Source organism: Opisthocomus hoazin, chromosome 28, assembly GCF_030867145.1.
Source record: "Opisthocomus hoazin isolate bOpiHoa1 chromosome 28, bOpiHoa1.hap1, whole genome shotgun sequence".
Classification (NCBI taxonomy): domain Eukaryota; kingdom Metazoa; phylum Chordata; class Aves; order Opisthocomiformes; family Opisthocomidae; genus Opisthocomus; species Opisthocomus hoazin.
In genome coordinates, this window is record NC_134441.1 from 6,942,448 (window position 1) to 6,962,402 (window position 19,955).

At 50.7% G+C, this 19,955-nt stretch overlaps 2 protein-coding genes across 3 annotated transcripts; both read right to left on the bottom strand.

The window, feature by feature from the left end:
• Positions 1-543: 543 nt before the first annotated feature.
• On the bottom strand, positions 544-9,446 carry LOC104338556 (D(1) dopamine receptor). 2 transcript variants are annotated; one of them, XM_075444594.1, is made up of 3 exons: positions 1,882-9,446; positions 1,588-1,678; positions 544-658 (listed from the first exon to the last, which is right to left on the bottom strand). In XM_075444594.1, exon 1 carries the CDS (start codon positions 5,525-5,527, stop codon positions 4,163-4,165), a length of 1,365 nt encoding a protein of 454 aa, XP_075300709.1. In that variant the 5' UTR covers positions 5,528-9,446; the 3' UTR covers positions 544-658; positions 1,588-1,678; positions 1,882-4,162. The 2 variants fall into 2 exon arrangements, with proteins under 2 accessions (XP_075300709.1, XP_075300708.1); XM_075444593.1 differs by having other exon boundaries at positions 1,588-9,446.
• A 1,367-nt stretch (positions 9,447-10,813) lies between these two features.
• Positions 10,814-19,331, bottom strand: CHMP7 (charged multivesicular body protein 7). The gene is made up of 10 exons (XM_075444595.1): positions 18,985-19,331; positions 17,701-17,875; positions 16,120-16,305; positions 15,269-15,402; positions 14,815-14,863; positions 14,373-14,492; positions 13,978-14,076; positions 12,883-12,943; positions 12,124-12,285; positions 10,814-11,275 (listed from the first exon to the last, which is right to left on the bottom strand). The coding sequence occupies exons 1-10, from the start codon at positions 19,272-19,274 to the stop codon at positions 11,211-11,213; spliced, it is 1,341 nt and encodes a 446-aa protein (XP_075300710.1). The 5' UTR covers positions 19,275-19,331; the 3' UTR covers positions 10,814-11,210.
• Positions 19,332-19,955: the final 624 nt, after the last annotated feature.

Consider the following 19,955-nt stretch of genomic DNA (forward strand, 5'->3'; position numbering starts at 1 on the left):
ATGCCTGACCACTCTTTCAGTAAAGAAATTTTTCCTAATGTCCAATCTAAACCTCCCCTGACGCAACTTGAGGCCGTTTCCGCTCACCCGATCGCTGGTTACTTGGAATAACCCCCACCTCACTACAACCTCCTTTCACGTAGTTGTAGAGAGCGAGAAGGTCTCCCCTCAGCCTCCTCTTCTCCAGACTGAACAGCCCCAGCTCCCTCAGCCACTCCTCGTAAGACTTGTTCTCCAGACCCTTCACCAGCTTGACTGCTCTTCTCTGGACACGCTATGGCCTTGCAGCACCCTTCCCAACCTATGTGGTTAGAAGCAGGGTGGCAATTTCCACCCTCGATGTAAGACACGAAAGCCCCGCTCCCCTTTTTCCTCTAGAGCCAGGCTGAGATGAACGGGAGCGACCTCCACCACAAACCACTATCAGGGCATGTGGTGCCACCATCCTGTGTCTGCAAACCACGGCAGAGGTGGCAGCGGGTGCTGGCACAGCTCGGGGTGGCCGCGGAGCCCCGTTACGTCACCGCTGGCACTCACCCCCAAGCAGAGATGAACCACGGGCCTTCCTCTCCCTGGCAAACTCCAGCAATCTGCCGTGTCTCGTGGTAATCGCTCTAAACGTCTCCGGGGCGCTTGCTGCTCGTCATTGCAGCAGGAACTACATGGGGAAAAAAGAAAAGAGGAAAAACCCTGCCGAGGTTGAAGGAGCCTCCGTGTCCCCCGTGGAGGATGGGACCACGCGTGCTGCGACTTGAGAGAAACGGGATTTTTATCTGCACAGGGCTGGGAATGGAGGGGGAGAGCAGGCAAAGCACAGCAGTGCCCGGTGAGGGCCCCTGTCCAGAGCAGGGGCCAGGGGCAGCTCGGAGCCCCCGTACCCGGGCAGGCACCTCTGTCCCCAGCCAGGTGCCGTTCAGGTCCCCGCTCCCCAAACTCACACATCCTCAGGTTGGGAGCCGAGTCCCAGCCATCCCGACTGCTCACCTCCGAGTGACAGCAGGGTCCCATCAGCCCTGCCCCTTGTCTGAGCTCTCAGCCAGCTGCTGCCCCTTCCCTCTCAGGAGCAGCCTCCAAGTTCCACGTAAATTGAGATTTTAGTGCTCCTTTTCCCCTAGTCCCCGTGTAGCCAGGCTTAGTGAGAGCCTTTGGACACTCGAGTTGTGGCTGATGGGTCCTGGACGCCTCTCCCCAGTTAATGATCTCTCCCTTCGTGTAGCCAAGCACCTAATGAGACAATGTCAGGCCCTGGTACCTCCACAGCAGCTGAGGGACACTCAGAGCATTAAAGATGCCAGCTGGTTACCTTACTCCGCAGTCCAGCTGACACAGAATTGGATTTGAGCTCCTATTTACTCATTTCATTCTCATCTGGACTGCTCAGCGCTGACAGCCCAAAAACCCACCCGTCTTCACAGCCTGTCTGCGGGGCGAGCCAGTGCTGCTGCCCTCGGATCACCCACGGCAAGACCAGAGCTCCAGAAAGTGAACTGGCTTGCCCGGGATGACAGGGCAGAGGCAGAGCCAGCAACGGCACGCACGGGGCCTGACTCACGGGAGCAGCCCCAGGGAGGAACGAATTTCGCTCACCTCAAACACGGGCAGGGATGCAGCTCTACGCCGAACGGCTTTCGGACGGGAGGAGGAGGAGGACGCTTCCCGGTGGAACTGCAGAGGAGACCTGTGCAGGAAACCCACAGCAGGACAAAAAGCACCCCATTCCGAAGCCAGACGAAGAAGGTGTATTTTTGCCAAAGCAAGCCCGAGTTACACTGTTTTGGAGCTGTTTCTCCATTTCCCAGAGACCACAGAAATGTCTGTCACGTGCAGAGGCCCGTTCCATGACCTGGAAGTTTTTGGTTTAGCTCATTGTCAGCACCTCACCTCTTCTGATGCCAGGAAGGTCTCAGTCCCCCAGGCCACGAGCCACAGCAAGGGGTCCGGCCGGAGGGAGCTGGTGCACTGCACCGCTGGTCGGGGAGAGCCCCAGCGCTTTGGAGCTGGGGACTGTCGCATGTTCCCCAACACAAGTCAAATCCAGACAATAACTGGACAAAAGGAAAAAAAAAAAAGGATCACATCATCTTCTCTGTCGTCTTTCTTTTGCAGGTTTACCCTGCAACCCATCCCAGGTAACAGCCACACGCTGAGCTACTTGTTTTTCTCCAATCTTTTTACAAACAGTCACGGATGAAGCCCCAGAACCTCGCCACAAGATAAGTATCAGTAAACTCTTCGAAACCACAGAGACCAGGACAGGACTGCTTCCAGAAAAGCTGGGTATTCTGACTGCCTCCAGGCCAGGAGTCCCGAAGGGAAGCGCAACCATACCACACGTGCTGCAACACCCTGCTCTTAGTGTGGGGAATTATTACACAGACTGCAGCAAGGTTCACACAAAAGCAGGCGCGTTGGGCCTCCTAGAAACACGCCAGATGATCGTCCCCATCTCAGAACACCACCTCCTTCTCTGAGTTTGGCTGTACCATCCTCCCAGAGCCGAAAAGCCCCGGGACTGCCTCGGTTTTGACAGCTAGCCACCACCGCCACCACCACGGGGAGATGGTTACACATGAAGTTGAGTCTTCTCAGCGCTTCCCCAGAAAAATCCAAGCATCGACCTTGGAGATACAGCGAGCTCTGCTCCCCTCCCACGCTGATTATGCTGTAACTTGACTATAATTGGGCTCTATTTAATAATTACCGTCACTCTGTAATTATCGCTTTCTGATTTTTCTCTTTGTTAACATTTGCTGGGGAGGGGGAGAGGCTTTTCTGCTGCGCCAGAGAGCTAAAGATGTCTCGGATTCAAGACGACGTGGATGTGCCGCTTGCTGCGGCAGTGTTTAACCAGGCACCGATCAAAACACCTTTCTGAAGTCACTCGTGTCACAGCCGGCAGTGAAATGCTGGGGGCTGTTCACTCGCTGCTTCTACCCCCAGCTACCCAGACACAAGCTCCCATACGCAGAGCAGAGGCTAATTAAAGAGTAGAGGTGAGCAAGGAGTGCTTCTTCAGCAGGCATTATTATTGAAATGAGACAGCAAGGGAGGCAGTGTGGAAGGATCCTTAATGAAATGGGGGAGGAAGGGAATTAGAGGGAGAACAAAGTAAAAGGGGGAAGAAACAGCCTTGGAAAAGGAGGGGGACCTGACTGATGGAAGATGCAGCGGAGGCGCAGAAACCAAAACAGCAATGTTCTTGCTTTAACATCTGATTTTCTCCTCCACCCTCAGAGTCTGCAGGGCTCAGACACCCTCATTCCCAAAGGCTCCAAGCAAAGCCAGCGTCCTGGGGCTAAAGCACAGTTTGTGTTCGTCCTAGCTGCGCACCTCCCGGCTCAGGGAGGCCAGCTCTTGCTCCAGCCTCCAGCAAGCCAAATCCTTCCCTGCAACACCTCCAGACAAGCTGCCACCAAGCACAGCCCCAGGGCTCCAGGAAAGGTGGCTGCATACCTGCCCAGACCTGCAGGATGATTTGCCTGAGCAACAGAGACAGAGGTGAGCACAAGAGAGCTGTCCTAGCCAGGCCATCACCTCCACCCTGCACAGCCCGCCAGAAACAGGGGGTTTTTCTCGCTAAAGGCTGCTACGCAGCACAGCACCGTCCCACCGAGCACCAGGCAGCATTACCCAGTTCTTATCACCAAGCAAGCAGCTGAATTTGGCTCCTGCCCATTTGGCAGCCTCAGGCTGATGGCCTTCTGGACAGGGGCAGTGGCAAAACCAGCCTCTCCCCCCACGAGCACAGCTGCGTTTTCACTTCACGGACTATGGAGGAGAGGCCCAGCAGACCACACAAGTCCACACAAGTCTGTGCTTTCTCAGCTGAAGTCACAAGAAAAGTGGAAATTTGAGCCCTTGCGTTTGTCTTTTGCAGAAAGTATTTTTCCATGGGTCAACGAGAGAGAGCGGTGACACAGATCTCTGCTGCCCACCTGCGCTGGATCCGAAACTGCGAGGTACAGAAAACACATATCTGAACCCCTTGAGCCATCTGGAAAATCACTCCGGCTATTCCACATTTATCAATGCAAACTCCTGCCCAGACAGAGTACAATATCCATGTTATCCCCAAACTCCTCAGAAAATACACAACTGCAATAGTGTCCCTGCTTCCATCTCTCCCCGAGACCATCCCACCACCCCTTTTCCCAACGCCGTCTCAATCGAACGCTTTGCTGGGGAAAGGTGTAATCTTCTCCAGCGAGACAGCCATTTCACACTCCACGTGCATCACTGCAGGCAAGGCACCCGCAGGGCAGGTGTTGCAAGAGGGCTCGGAGACCTGAGAAACCTTGTCAGAGGACACCTCGTTGCCTTCTGTCTGCAGAGCAGCATGGGGGAGAAGGTGGGGGTAGCTGAGGGTCACCAACTCCTTCTGGTACGTGGTGTCGTGGTGGTAGGAGACCAGCTCATTGCTGAAGTTCACTGTCTCCACTGCATTGCTGGGGCAAAGGTAGCCACAGCCCAAGATGGTTGCAAAAGCTCTGCGGAAGTCTGCGTTGAAGGCATAGATGATGGGATTGAGGGAAGAGTTGGCCCACCCAAACCAGACGAAGATGTTGAAGACAGTCTCGCTGACACAAGGAAGCTCTCCTGGCTCCTGTACGTCAAGATCACAAAAGGGCACCATGCAGTTGAGCACAAAGAAGGGCAGCCAGCAGAAGACAAAGACACCCATGATGATGGAGAGGGTCTTAAGGACCTTGGTCTCCTTCTTGAAGGAGTTCTTCAGGGAGGCCTCGTGAGGGCAGTCGCTGCTGTGGCAGCTTTGGGCATGTTCCACCGCCTTCTCCAGGGAGGAGATCCTGCGGATTTGCTGCTGGGCGATGCGGAAGATGCGGGTGTACGTCACGATCATGATGGCCACAGGGATGTAGAAGCTAATGAGAGAAGACGAGATGGCATAAGTCCTGTTGAGGCTGGAATCACAGTTTTCCTCCTCCCCGGTGATGTTAAAACCCGGCTCCTGTTGGCTAAGGAGGTCACGATCCTTGTGCCACTTCAGCTGCACAGGGATGAAGGAAATCAAGAGGGACAGTAGCCAAGCCACTCCGATCATGATGAAAGCCACACGCTGCGTCATCTTCCTCTCATAGCAGAAGGGGCTGGAAATGGCCCAGTAACGGTCCATGCTGATGATGCACAAATTGAGGATAGAGGCTGTGGAGCACATGATATCAAAAGCCACCCAAACATCACAGAAAGCCCCAAAGGGCCAGAACCCCACCACCTCAGCGACAGCCTTCCAGGGCATCACCAGTACAGCCACGAAGAGGTCGGAGACTGCCAAGGAGATAACGAAGAAATTGGTGACCTTAGAGCGCAAGTGTCTGAACTTCACCACAGCTGCGCACACCAAAGTGTTGCCCAGGAGCGTGGAGAGGATGAGAAGGAAGAGTAAGGCAGCCATCACCACACGGAAGGACAACTCAGGGTTGCCTTCTTCTGCCCAGCTCTTCCCAGTGCTGGTGTCATTGATCACATCCTGCCCATCTCCTTCTGCAGAGGAGTAAAAGCCATCCATGGGTTCCTCTTTATTCCAGTCCCTCGAGAGGTTTCACAGCTGTTCAAGTCTCCATCAGCATCCAAAACCCCTTTTTACTGCTCCACTGACATCTCAGAAGCACCAGCTACAATCCTCCCAGCTCTCACACCCAGGTAGACGATCCTGCACAAGGAAAAGGGCTTGAAGCTCTCGCTCCTCTCCAGATCTCCTGCTGACAGTGCGGCGTTTGGGTGTTTTCCCCTCTTTTGCCTCCCACCCCACTTTTCTTTCTTTGCAGCCTGCTGCTCACAAAAAGCCAGCGCTCACCTCCGGCACTTGAGCGAGCTGGGAGGGCTTTGCTGCAAGCCTTCCTCCCTCTCCTCTCGGGAGCTCTTCACCCCTTATTGATCTGGTGCCTGCTACGGAATCCCAGTCGATCCCTTCTGCACTGGCCAGGCTGGGACTTGCTGCCAGACGCAAGAGGGAATCTGAGCTCTCTCTGCTCTTGCAGACGGACCTTCCCTGCTCACGAAACGGACTGCTCTGCTGCCTGCTCTTCCCTCTGTTGCCACTTGCCTCTGGATTTCACTTGGGTGAGATCTCTCTCTGCTTGCACACCAGGTCCCTGACTCTCCAGGTCGGTCCTCTGTGAGCTAAGAAGAGCTTGGCATTGGGAATCTGCAGCTGACAGGGTAAGTTACTTGGGAATTAGGTGACAGGATTGAAGGGGTAAAATCACAAACATTCAAGTGGGATTTGAGGGTCTTCAATGCAAATCATGATGGAAATTCATTATGCCTGACCTCCGAATAAGAGACGCCTAACTCACTGCACAGGCACCGAGTCACGGCTCAGACATGACCCTAAGCCAGTCACTCCCCCCTGTCCCCAGCCGCAAGTGGTGCAAAACTGGCATTTACTTTCTACTGCAAAACACCTCCAAGTCCACAGGAGAAAAAAAATTGAAAATAAAAAAATAACACACACACACACAAAACCCCCTTGTACCAATCTGACAGTTTTTTCTTTCTGAAAGTATCAGACAAAGCACAGTTTTCAGTGTTTCTTTCAGCAGAGGTTACCTGTAGGACCAAAGATGCTGAACATCACTAAGTTTTTTATCCTGAACAAACACAGGTATTTTCAGTAAAGTGATATAAAGGTAGCTTCTCTTCCACGTTCATCATTCTTTCTTTAAATTTAATTCCTAAGTAGTTCCACGTTAGCTATCACCTCAGCAATCAACTGACAGCTGAAAACATTAACCAGAAAAATCAAGATGTCTTTCCAGCACAGTACCAGCCCTGTCAGCAAAGTGGTCACCCCCACATCACGCTGTAACTAAAGCCACTCCATAAGCAAAAAGGCTCCTCTGATCAAAGAAACGTCAGAAAAATCCTTCAGGAGGCAAGATTCCTCGAAAGCCAGCTCTGCAACAAGCTGCTTAAATGGGGACGTGCTTTTGAGAAAGCCTTGCTGGTAAACTGGCCAAGGTGGGAAAGGGCAGCAAAAGCTTTCCAAATCAAACCAAAAAACCCCAGGCAGCTCAGCTTTAATTTGCTCCTTACACTGACAGTTGCTGTAGTGTATCACGATGACCTCTGCCTTTGCCTGTCACATACACCACTTCTAAAGAAAGCAGCAGCCAATCTATACAGTGTCAGCTCAGCTGCACTGAGATTTAATTAACTTGACCCCACAACCCAGGCTTTGCATAAGCCCAGATAGAGCAGGAGCTGCCCAAGAACAACTTTCAAACAAGCACACAATTATTCTCTGCAAGATACAGCACCAAGAAGCTTACTCGAAAGCAAACAGCACACTTGCTTTCTGACAGGTTAAAGAAACTTGTTGCCAGCATTTATTTCTGAAGGCTTTGTTTAATTAAGCCTCATTAGTTCCACCATCTGCAGCCTGCTCCTGCCAAGTGCCTATGCCAGGAAGGGCGGCTAGATGGCACCAACCACCGGCTGATGGGCCAGCACTTCCACTCGGGTCCTTCGGGCCCCCTTTCCTCCTCACCAGGACTTCATGGGAGGAAAACGAGGGCCATCTACTCACCCAGACACCTCACGACCTTGGCAGTGCACTGACCCATGCCAGGACGCATGCAGATGCCCTCTGGGGCACAGAGGACAGTGCATTTTTCTCATACTCCCTAAATCGGGCAAAAGATTTTTGAGATTGGAAGTTGCAAGACCCAAAAACCAGATCTCAGTTGCAAGACCCAAAAAGCAGGATGCTTTCACTGCTCTTCAACACAGCAGCCACGGCAGGTGATCTGTCATCCAGCATTAAATCATGGCAGAGGCTCGGAGTGGGAGCTCACAGCACACTTCGGCTGAGCACGCTAAGCCAGAAGGCATTCCAGGAGACCATTCCTCGGGATACAAGGAAGCCTTCCTCCTCCTCAGGAGCTTAAAAACATCTGAGCAAGGATCTCACTCTTGCATGCTGCTTATGCTGAAGCAGACATTCAAAGCAGGGTTAGCAGAGGGAAAATGGGATGGGAAGGGATCTGATAGATTACCCGGTTTTGGTGCATCTCAGAATACACCTAATGAAGAAATGACCGTTAACTCTGCTGTCAATAGGCAAACAAAATACAGTCACTCAAATAAAACACAGGCAGTTACTCACGTTCACAGATTAATTCCTCCTGCCTGCTAGATGCAATGTTCTCTACTGAGAAAACTGTTCTGCTGCATTATATTACTAAACAGTTGCTACATTTCCTCACATAAGCAGCTGCTATTTTTTCTGAGAATCAAGTTAAGTACTATTTTAAACAGCACTCGAATATGATAAGATTCCAGTCTGGTGGCAATTCAGCTCTAGGTTTTTATATTTAATTTCCTCACCCAGCAAGAAGCTGCCCTCTATTTCCCTTCCCTGCTGTCTCACCAAAATATACTTAAAATTCTCCATTCAGCCATCTTGATTACATTCCCCACTTTGCATCAAAGGAAGAAAATTACAAGCCACTTCAAATAAAGCAGCAGCTGCTTGGGTTTAACTCTTCAATGCCTCTTCCCGAATGGCTGCCTCAGTCAGCTGCATTACAGAATTACAGGAGTGTTTATTCCTATGGGCATCGCTTTGCACTTTATTTCCAAAGATACAAGTTCTAATAGCAGGGGAGAAATGAGGGGTAATCAGATCCTTTAAAAAGGGATCCAGCGATACTGGCTGCAGGTAAGACCTGAGCCTGTAGACAGCGTCAGATAAGCCCAGGAACAAGAAGCTTCCTCCTCCCTGCCTGGCCCTGCAAAAACTCCCTGTACCTCTCCAGGGATCAGCATGCCAGCTCAGATCAGAACTCTTGCCAGAGGAAACAGGCTTGACTGCCTGCAAATTCAAAGCTTACTTCAGGCATCTTCGTATCAGAGGGAAGCAGGAGCAATTTGTTTGGAGTAGCTTGCGCACCAGGTTACTCCATTTAGATCCATTGTCTTCAGACAGAGGGGAAAAAACAGTACCAGTCTTCTTGGCTGCACTGCTTAATTACAACCATAACAAGGAGCTGGACAAAAACCATCTCGGAATAAGGCTTACGTATTGTTTAGCACAAAACCAAGGGGTCAATGAGGAGAACTGACTTCCTGGCACAGCAGTTTACTCCATGGCCACAGCAAGGTGGTGTAGGCAAAGGACTGTGTTCTGTGTGAGCCCTGAAATTGCACTACTTTGAGATGCACGATGATGAAAAAGTGGAAAGATAAGACAAGCTGAAGCAAAGCAAAAGAAGCAAGCCTTTCCAAAATGATACTCATAAAATTCAGGTGTCACAACCAACAGCAGTACAGGCTACTTGGTAAAAACAGACAACTTTTTGAACGTAAACATAATATAACTGTTGGGCTTTTTTAAGCTCAGGGAAATCAAAGTCTGGTACAGCAGTTATCCAGTTTGGGTTTTGACAAAGCAGCCCAGGAATCTGCCCATTTACTTTCAGCAGACAAGTTTTATAGATGCAGAAGCACAGCTGGAACATCACTAACACGGCAGCAATCTGTGGCACAGAGAAAAGAAAAGGAGGCACCACAAGCGACTCTGGTTCCTCCCCTCCCCTTTATTACACGTAGGCAGAAAACACAGTGGTTTTTCTCCCATTTACTTACAAAGGAAAGGAATACAGAGCTTCAAGTCATTTCACATAACTCCATGTGCAGCCTGGGTAAACTGCTAGCTGGCTACGGCACACCTTCTCTGGCAAGAGTCTGCACTCTTGAACAAAGCGACAAAGAAGCCAGAGCCAACACAGCACCCTAGTGACACCTCTGACTTTTCACCTGGTCCTCTGGGGCTAAAGCTGGGTCACCAATAATTAACAGGAGACAGAAACTCCAGCCCTAGTCTATCGTCCACCCAAGCTGCCATCCACATGGCTCGAGCAACCGAGCTTGGTCCAGGAGGCAGCGTGGAAGTGGTGATGGGAATACATTCCGAGGCAGGGAGAAGTGCAGTGAGGAGGACTGGTTACACACCAACACGCAGCTCGTCACTCCCCTGCCACACACAGGCTCTGTGTGCAGAAAGCCCAGTTAACAGCACATTCCCCTCCTGAAAGAATTCATTTATTCATGTTAGGTGTCAGGCTTTCTGCTCCTCCATGTGCACACGCATAGTAAAAAAGTGACCTGCAAAAGATGACAAATTTGCTTCTGATGGGTGAAGACAGCCTCTAAAAAACATCTTCACTTACTGTGCTTAGGGTTTTTTGCATTAGAAACATTTGCAGGGTTTTGTTTTGGGGCTTTCCGGTAACCCATAATCTCGTGGAATTGCAACATCAAGACTGAAGGCAAAGCCATGGCTGTTAGATGAAACCGTCCTCTCGAAGGGAAAGCGATGCATCCCTTCTGCTCCCACCCCAAATCACCCCGTACGAGAGCTCAAAGCAGACCACCCTGCAGCTCCCACGAAGTTTTGCAAACAGGGCAGACACAAAAATAGCAAGCAGCTCCAACTTCAAGTAAAAGCAAGCAGAAAATTGTATTACAGTGACTGCAAGCCTTCATCACGACAGGCAGCATAAGAAACTCCTTCATTTAAAAATCTTTTGCAGGTCTCCCTTTTTAAGGCCTTTGTGTCATTACAGAAAGAGGAATTATTTTTGTCTTGTGCTTGCAATTGCTGCCCCCTAGAGCAGCACCAAAATCTCCTACAATTGAACAGTTACAGTGCCTAGTTGTCCACGACCGTGCAAAATACAGACAGGGAGGGACAGAACCATCCACAGGTGTTTAAGCTCGTTGCAGATAAATACCGTCCTTGACATAAGTTATGTGCCAAGTGTTTTAAACAACCACACAAACAGCCAAATGTTGAGCAACTGCAACACCGCTGCAACTCAGATTCTCAACATCAGCCACAGCAAAGAAAGAAAACCAAAAAACCGAGCACTGTTATGGACACAGAAGAGTTCATCTCCGCTGGGCAGAACAGTGAATTGCATTCCCAGAAGGGAAGACTGGATGTCGCAGAGCGACTTGGGATCGCAAGTCAAATTGAGACCAGTGCAGATGTTGGCACAGAGATGACAGACACCAGCTGGGGCCAGTTCCAGAGTGGATTGTCGTGGCAGGAGATCCTGCTGCTGAGCAAAGTGATATCCGTGAAGAACAGGGGAGCGTTACCCCTCTCCCCAGAAGTTCTAGTCACTAGTTAAGGAATCTTAAGACAACTTCTCAACCTGTAGCAACAGGACACTGTTGGGTCTTTAAAGATTCAGTCCCAGAGCTGTTTTGGGTTCAGAGGAAGCAGAGGGAGTCTTTTGTGCCAAATCTATAAAGAAAATCGCAACAGAAAGACATCAGTTTTCATCACTAAGAGGGACTAGGTCAACCACGTCCATAACTATAAAACACAATTTCAGAGCACCTCAGTGCTTCGATATTCAGTTTCATTCTCTTGGAAACCCATGTTTCATGTTTGATACAGGATGCTGAGCATTCTTCTGCTCTGAAACCTGAGAATGTCAGCTGTCCAAATACGAAGAGGATTATATGGACAGTCCTGTGTAATTGTTCATTAACAGATTCCTGAAAGGAAAATTAAAACTTGTTTACCCCTGTCCAAGACAAGTCTATGGAAAACTCAGCACGCAGTTCAAGCCCATAAGCTCTGATCACTCACTGTTGCTAAATAAAGACTAGTTCAGTACTAGTTTAAGCAGATGTCATACCTAAAACACATAAGACATAGTAAGCATTCTAGGACAGAGAAGATGCTGTGTGCTTGGCAGCAACAGGCATGAAAACGCTGGCCTGCTGTATCACTGCTAGCAGAACATACAAAAAACACTGCCTGGTTTTGTTAAACGATGACAAAGAAAATGATCTGTCCAAGCACTAGCCCACTCATAGGGCTTTCAACTTTCCCTACAACCCATTGCAAAAAGTCCAGGCAGAATTTCTAGCAAAGAGGGCAGTTCTCTCAAGACTGAGCCTGGTAGTGAAAGACAATGCCCCTGAGCACCTGGCAGGGATACCAGGAGAGCTTGCTTTCAACTGTGTAACTGGCAGTGGGAAAGATTCTGGCTCGGACTTCAGTCCTGCCAGACATCTTTCACGTCGCAAGGCTGTCACAGATCCTACCAGCAGCTAGCTAACACGACTTGCTGACATCCATACCTCCATCACAGACAGTGAGCTTTTCCAGTTCAGCTTCCAGCTCAGCGTCAGAAATGGGTGGATTCGGCACCTTCTGGCTAACAGGAGGCAGATCCACAGGCTCCTTAGTTGAGTCCTGGAGGAGACTGTCCAGCTCCTTCTCCAGTTCCTCCGTGTCCATCTCTGCCGATTAAAGAAAACCTTCAATTCCAAGCAGGAATAAGTAGTATCTCCGCAGCACAGACCGAAGCCCAAGTTTAACAGGGGTATTATTACTCCCATCCATCATTAGTAATAACAAGGAACTCCCCGTGCTGCTTCTAAAGGTGAAAATTCAGTCCTGATCTCAGGGAGAAGCTATTCCTTTAGCAGCCTTCGCTCTGAGGCATCTAAGGGTAAGAAAACATTTCAGCAGAGACAAACAAGCTGCAGCAACACGGAGGCCAGAGGAAAAAGATCATCACTTAAAAAACAAAGCAGCAGCCACTCCAAAAATAGATTTAAATCAACATTACACAACTCCGCACTGAAATCCACCAGCACTTAGGGACTGCAAGGACTTGGAGATGCACAAGTATTCCCCTGCAGCCTGCTGTCAGAGAAAACTCAGTCCTCATTCCCTCTCAAGGCACCAGTAGCAACATCCTTGGTATTTCACTAAGTGCTTATCCTCCCAGGAGGGACGAGTAGACATACGTGGGGAGGGAGCAGGGAAGGGATGGAAGCACAAGGAGCAGCGGCAAGAGAAGACGAGTAAAGGATGAGAACCCCAAAACATACCTAGACCATTGACCCCCACTCCAGCCAGCGTCTGCGCTACTTCATCTTGAGTATCACAAAGCTGAGGAAAGACACACAGTGTTTGATATAGAACAGAAGCTAATCTTACATCTTACTGTAGCTACCTATGTCAAAAGTAAAAATAACAAAAAAAAAAAAAAAATCAGAAGCTGACTTAAAGGCAGCAGGTACTAGTGCAAAAGAGCCTTAAACACAACTGGTTTTTCAGTACCAAAAAGCAGTAACATGGAATATCATTCAGTAAGTGCTACAAGACCAAGTAGCATGTTGGAGGATCAAACCTGAAACAGAATTTCACAGACAAAAAAAAAAAAAAAAAAAGAAGAATCTCCCCAGTTTTAGCTTTTACACATAAGTAACAAGCCTAAAATCTCCCTAATTTTAGCTTTTTCACATCAGTAGCGAGCCCATATTGCAGCTTAGGCTAACAAAATAAGGAAGCTGAAGACCAATACATCTCAGCTATGAAATTTTACAGACAGCTCCTCAGCTCAGTAGTTGAAGTCACCATTTAAGTACATGGAGCTGAAGTTACTAAAAAGTAATCCTTTCCTGTTTGTTTTTTTTGTGTTTGTTTTTTTTTTTTTTACCATCATATGCAGACAAATTACTCTCTTCATGTCAATTCATTCAGAATAAACTCCCCTCCCTTCCCTTACTGAACTGCAGAAGGCTACAGGTTAGGCAGTTTTAAGGTCCTCTTTTTATGCATGTAGTTGCATTCCAGCTTCCAAGATATGACTTCTACTTGTTTTTAATACATCTCACTAAACATTTTCTAGGAGAGTTGCGTGCTTGCACAATATTGCTCACCAAAAGAACACCTGAAATCAATTTAATGCAAATTGTGATTACTAGCCAGCAATAAATTCAAACACATAAACCCAAAGACAGCCAGTTCTTTGAAGACCTCTGCTGGCTGATCTAAAAAGACCAAAACTAAGCCAGTTTGCTCTGGTGACACATGGAATAGAAATCAGTGCCAAAAGCCTCAGCATTAACAGCTGGGCAAGCTTGCTGTGTACATCTACACACTACTTGCTTGCTTATTTAGACATGCTGTTCTTTCAGTACCTCTTGTATCTGATCCACCAGATTCTCTGCCTTCTCCACAGTAACATCCTTCATAGACAGTTTCAGAGCTCCCACACCAGCCTGATAGGCATTAAACACCTTAAAAAAGTGAAAGATGCACAATGCTAACTAAGAACAAACAACAGGCAACGAAAGCTTCTCTCCAGACCTGTTATACAAGCAGAGAAACATCAGCAGAGAAACATCAGCACACAAGAAGAAAATAAAGCCACAAGCAGGTTTATTCAGAGCAATAACCCAACATCAGAGCAGAGAATAAAGGCTCACCAGCCAGCTTACACCCCTTGGACACGAGCTCTGACAAGCAGGTTAAGCAACACAAATGGGAAGAGCGGGGCTAAAGTGAGAAGAGCAAGGCAGAATTAACACACTACCATCTGGTCAGTCTGGGAGGCGTATATACGATCCAAGATCCCCTGCACTGCATCCAGCTTGGAGTGAAGCTCTTCAATGCGCCTCTCTGTCCTTCGTTTGGATTTCAAACATCTCAGCGCCTGGAGACATCAGATACGCAGGCGTGGGTCACAAACCAGGCAGCAGCCAAAGGAAGTGTAAAAAAAATGATAATAGCAACCCCTGGACAGCAAGGGACACACGCAACAGCTGGTTTTAAGGGCTAGACATTTCCATTTCTCTTCACCACATCACCCTGGACAAATATATTCTTATCTCCACCTAAAGGAGACCTTTAGCCTCAGAAACACCCCTTCAACACATCTAAGTTCGAGTACCCAATGCCTAACCCCAGTCGTTATCTGCAGTGATGGACCAGCTCCAAGACACTTCACTTGTAGTTCCAAGCAGAACAGCACTTACCAATTGCTTCTTCCCAGCTCTACAAGCACTCCGGGCATCCTCTTTACACCTGTACAGATGCAACAGGGAAAAGCAGCTTACTCCTTTGCAAGCAGTAGTTACTTTGCAAATTAGCAACCACCCTCACTGCCTGGCTCTAATCCAGAGGTGACAGAGGAAGAACACGTTTTGGACACGACCACCCTGAAGCCAGTGTTACTTCTCAGAAGTAGTTCTTGAACGCACGCCAGATGTTTACAAACACTTCTGACATCCACTCACTGCATGTTGTTTTCATGGGGATAGGGAACAAAGACTGGAAAACCTGCCCCACCGCATGGCTGTGGCTACTATGTTTACTAAACAGGAAAGAATGACTTGCACTTCCAGAAAGCAGCTCCGTTCTAACTATGTCACAGGCATGCAAAGTTCTACAGCACACAGACGTTCTTCCCACCACCCTTCCCCAAATTACTTCTCTGCTTCCTGGGAAAGGGACTCCACCTTCTGTGACAGCAGCTGTTCGCTTTGCATCAGCTGATAGACTCCAATGTCCACATCATTCATCGGAGAGACTTTGGCGTGAAGACCTCGGGCAAACTTCACTATCTAAGGAAAGAGAATCACATGCTCGAGTCGCTTGTCTCCAGAATCTGTGCCTGCACTAGGAATACTTTCACTCTGATGGAAGGCAAACAAGCTTTCACACCCCCAGTTTAAGCCCTGTAACAGAGTTATGAGGACATGCCACCACATAATCTAATATTAAACTAGACAGGACCGAGTGACATCAGTGTGAAAACAGAAAGCCTTAACGGAACACCCTGAAGATTTCAAGCCGTCCTGGGGCTCTGACCAGCGTATGGCAACGTCACGCTTCTCAGCACTTCAGCGCTGAACTGCACAGTGCAGAGCACCACAGGCAAACGCCATCGCAGAGGCGAGAGCGCCTGCGCCTCTGCAGTTACTGACAGACAGCAAAGCCTTTTCACAGGAAGTGGAACGCTGATTCCAGTAGCGTGGAACGGTTTTAATTTGGGTAGCTGGGAACAGTCAACCTGCGAGTAGACAACTAGAGCATCTGCCACTTTTCTAGCTGTTAAACTACATGGGTAATATTACAGATGTTTGATGCAGGAAAATAAGAAGCTGTCATGCAAGACAGAGGGTTTAATCTCATCTATAACCAGGTTGCAATGTCAGAGTACATAGAGTTTACTTTTCCAAGCAAAGAACACCCATAGTTAACTCAAAGTATTCTTTCCAACCAGATAAAATGCAGGACAGGGATTATACCACCCAAAAGCAGTCACCTTTACCCTGTACCTTCTCTCCGTTCTGTTCCAGGATCGTGACCCTCTTTTCCTTTTGCAGCTGGAGCAGCAACAAGTAGAACGTCCTTTCATCTGGACAAACGCTGGCACAGAGCGAACGCAGCTCTGAGAGGGCAACAACAGGGTGAGAAGAAAGCGCAGAGTTCTGATACAGGCGATAAACTTCCTCTGCCTTCTCCTGAAAGGAAGCAACAGAGCTGCCTATTAGTTTACACAGCACTCTTCCTTCTCTCTCAACAGCTGCCAAGCCCACACCTGCTTCCTCCCACACACTGAAGGTGAAGACGCATCATATTTCGGGCCAGACACCACTTTCAGAATGAGTTGTATGTTCACATTCAAACCCAATTACAATGCTTTAAAAATATCCCCCGTAATGGAATGACAAATAGCACAGTCTTCCACGAGAACCAAAGCTACGCTATTCGCACTCCCTGGGCAGATGCTACAGAGTAACAGAAGGACTGCACAGACAGCAGGTCGGCCTCCTCTGCACTTCAAGTTCTTTTCTCTCCCCAAGCTTAAACCCAACAAAACCTTTTCTTTAATCCACACCATAACTGTACTCACCAAGCCATTTTGCATCATTTGTCTGTCGGCAGAGAAAAAAAAGCAAAGTTTTCCCCATTTCAAGTGAGAGTTCTGGTCCACTTGAGACTACAGAAACAACTCTTCCCATCCACCCTCAGATTCCACACCAAGGCTTGTGGTTTCCCAGACACCTTTTCAGAAGGTTTCTCTTCTTTCCCAGGCACACACCCTTCCGAGAGGGCTGTGGAATACCCACTGCAGAGGGCAGACACCGCCTGCTAGCAGAGTAACCACAAACAAAGGAATGCATCGAAACAGCTCTTGCGTTTCTGCTAGTCCCAGACATTCAGATGCCACTGGCACGTAACAGCAGCAAGTCTCGGTGCCGATTTTAACAGCCACCGAGCAACACAGAGAGGGACCCGAGGTCTCGACTGTCAGCACCGCACCATCCGAGTCAGGATGAGCAACAACAAGTTACATGAATTCACAGTGCAGCCCCCAGGTCTGCCACTAACAATGCGCCAAAGAGAAGGGTCTCTGACCAGACCCAAGGGCAGCTCTAATCACGTCTGAAAAGGCAGGCTGGAAGCGCACGCTCTGAAGCGAGAGCGGCCTCTAATAACGCACACACGAGTTCAGCTCGATGACACACCGGACTGACAGCCAGCGACTTCTACGCCACCCGTTCCTCCCTGCAACGGACGGTGCTCAGTCTGTAAGTTTCCCTCCCGTACTACACTCGCACGGACTCAAACCTGAGATTTACAGCAGCCTCACAGCATACTCCTTGGCTTCCTAGGCAAGCCTGCTCTTCCCATTTCTTCCAAGTCAGTGAAAAGTCATTACATTAATTTCAAGAAACATCTGTAGATATAATCTTATCCCCAAGTTACTCCATCCATCCCTCTACAGGCTTTTAAACATCCAAGGAGCACAAATGAAGGTCTAGTCAACCTTGATCCCTCCTTGCTAGCACATAAAAGGACTCACAGTTTTGCTGGAGATGCATAACCCTGAGAAAGCTCTCAACAAGACTCACCTGAAGCAGCTCCACATAAATCAGAACTTCCTCTTCCTCAGGTATTTTACTGTCACCCAGCACGCTGGAAAGAGTCCACTTCAGGGGCTTCAGAATGAAGACTCCCACACCCCAGGAGATCCAGCTGCTGCCTACACTGGCCATGAAGTCTGACTCCCTCTGCAGCTTGCCACGTCTAGAGAAAAGACACGCATGCAGAACAGAATACGATCAGTCCCAAACCCTTCCACAGGCAGCAAGCAAGAGTGCCAGCATGGAGAATTATTAATTGAAACATTGCTGTACGCTTGGTACACCCAGTGTCTTCGTGGCATTTGCTAACACCAGTTTGTAGCTAAAGTCTGATGTGTTACTACTGGGTACAAAAGTGCACAGAGGTCTTCAGTCCTCCCGGGGTTCCTCTGGACACAAGGGTCTTCTGTTACTATTTTTCCAGTTTTGCAAGTTTCTCCAGGTTTTCTGACTTGAAACGGATGATCCATTGAACCAGAACATCAATGAGGAGGGCCTGTTTTCAGAGGGGGCAGCTGCACGTTTCAGGAAGCTCCATTCACGCATGAAATTGCAAACATAGCTCTCCTCAGACCTAGAGATTCCATTTTTTTTTATGTTGCAGACTCAGCTAGCTCCCGCCGTTCCTGAAATCTCCTCGGGGTTATCAGTCCCCGGCTCTGGTTTCACAACACGAAACACCTGGTGGCAAATACCCGCGCCCCGCATGCCCCTACACCACCGCACACCACCCGCAGCTGCGTCATCACAGCACGGAAACACAACCCAGCCTAACACAAAGCTCCCCCAGCGCCTACGAGCTCTCCTGGCACATCATTCCCTTGGGATTCCCCGCACTCCCCAGGGCACGCCGCCCTCCCACACCTCCTGTGAGCCCCGGGGTGAGCTCCCCAGGCTCCCTGCCCACACTCTCCCTCGCCCAGGGCTCCCAAACTGCCCCCGCACAACACAACCCCATGTTCCCCTGGGCCTCTCTGCGCTCTCCTCTCCTTTTCCAGCCCTGCCACAGCAACAGAGCCCGCTCCCGCTCTCCCACACTCCCAGGGCTGCAGACACAACCACCCTCCTCCCCTCACGTCCCCCCCCCACACTCCTTCAGCGCTCCCTCCGCCTCGCAGGCAGCGGGCATCGCCCAGGCTGGCCCGACACGGAGCTCCCTCACACCTCGGCAGCCAGCCCTCCCCTCAGAGCCCCCCCCCCCCCCAGCGCGGCCTACCCCGCCCTCCGGCCCCGCAGCGGGAGTGAGCCCAGGCCCGGGCCCGCCGGCGCTACCTGAGGAGCTCCCGGAGGACGGTGCCCAGGCCGAGCGGGACGCTGCCGCGCCTCTCGAAGCCGTGCTGCAGGTCCCTCAGGCAGGTCCGCACGGCTCCCCGCCGGCGGCCGCGGGCCAGCACCAGCCCGACCCAGAAGGCCATCTTGCTGTCCCACTCGGTGCTGTTCACCTCGCGGCTCTGCTTGAATGCCGAGAAGAGGAAAGCCATGCGCTCGTCGTCCGTCTCCCACTCGGGCGGCAGGTCCCCCGCCGGGGCCGGCCCAGGCGGCGCCCGCCCCGGGCTGCACATCTACGCGAGCCCCCGGCTCCGCCGCGGCCTCCGCCCGCCCGGGACGCGCCTGGCTGCCGGCGAGGCGCACAAAGCGCATGCGCGCCGCTCCCTCTTCCCCCCCCGCCTCAGCCTTTGTGTGGGCCGCGCCGCGTCGCCCCCCACCGCCCGCCGTGGTACGGCCCTGCGCCTGCGCACTGCGTGGGGTCGGCGAGTCCTGCGCGGGCCTGGGGCGCGCCGCTCTGCCTCCCCTCCCCCTCCCCGCGCACCCCAAAACACCCCCCGCCGCGTGCCACGGGCGTGACGTCACGTGGTGATGTCATCGGGGGTGATGTCATTCAGCCGGACGGAGCCTGCGTTTCAGGCCCGGCGTCTGAGGCCGCTGCGGGCCTGCCGTGGGGGCCGCGGCCTTGGGCCCCGCTCCGGGCCTTGGGCCCCGCTCCAGGCCTTGGCAGCCGCGGCCCCTGTGCCCTCCCAGCAGGAGCGGACGCCAAAGGGAGCGGCCTTTGTGCGTTGACCCACACGAGATTGGCTGGCGAGGGGCTGCTTTGCCTCCGGGGTCTGACACAAGACTGGGAGGAGTGGTGGATACACCAGCAGGCTGTGCTGGATCCAGCGAGACCTGGACAGGCTGGAGAGTCGGGCCGAGAGGAACCTGATGAGGTTCAACAAGGGCAAGGGCAGGGTCCTGCACCTGGGGAG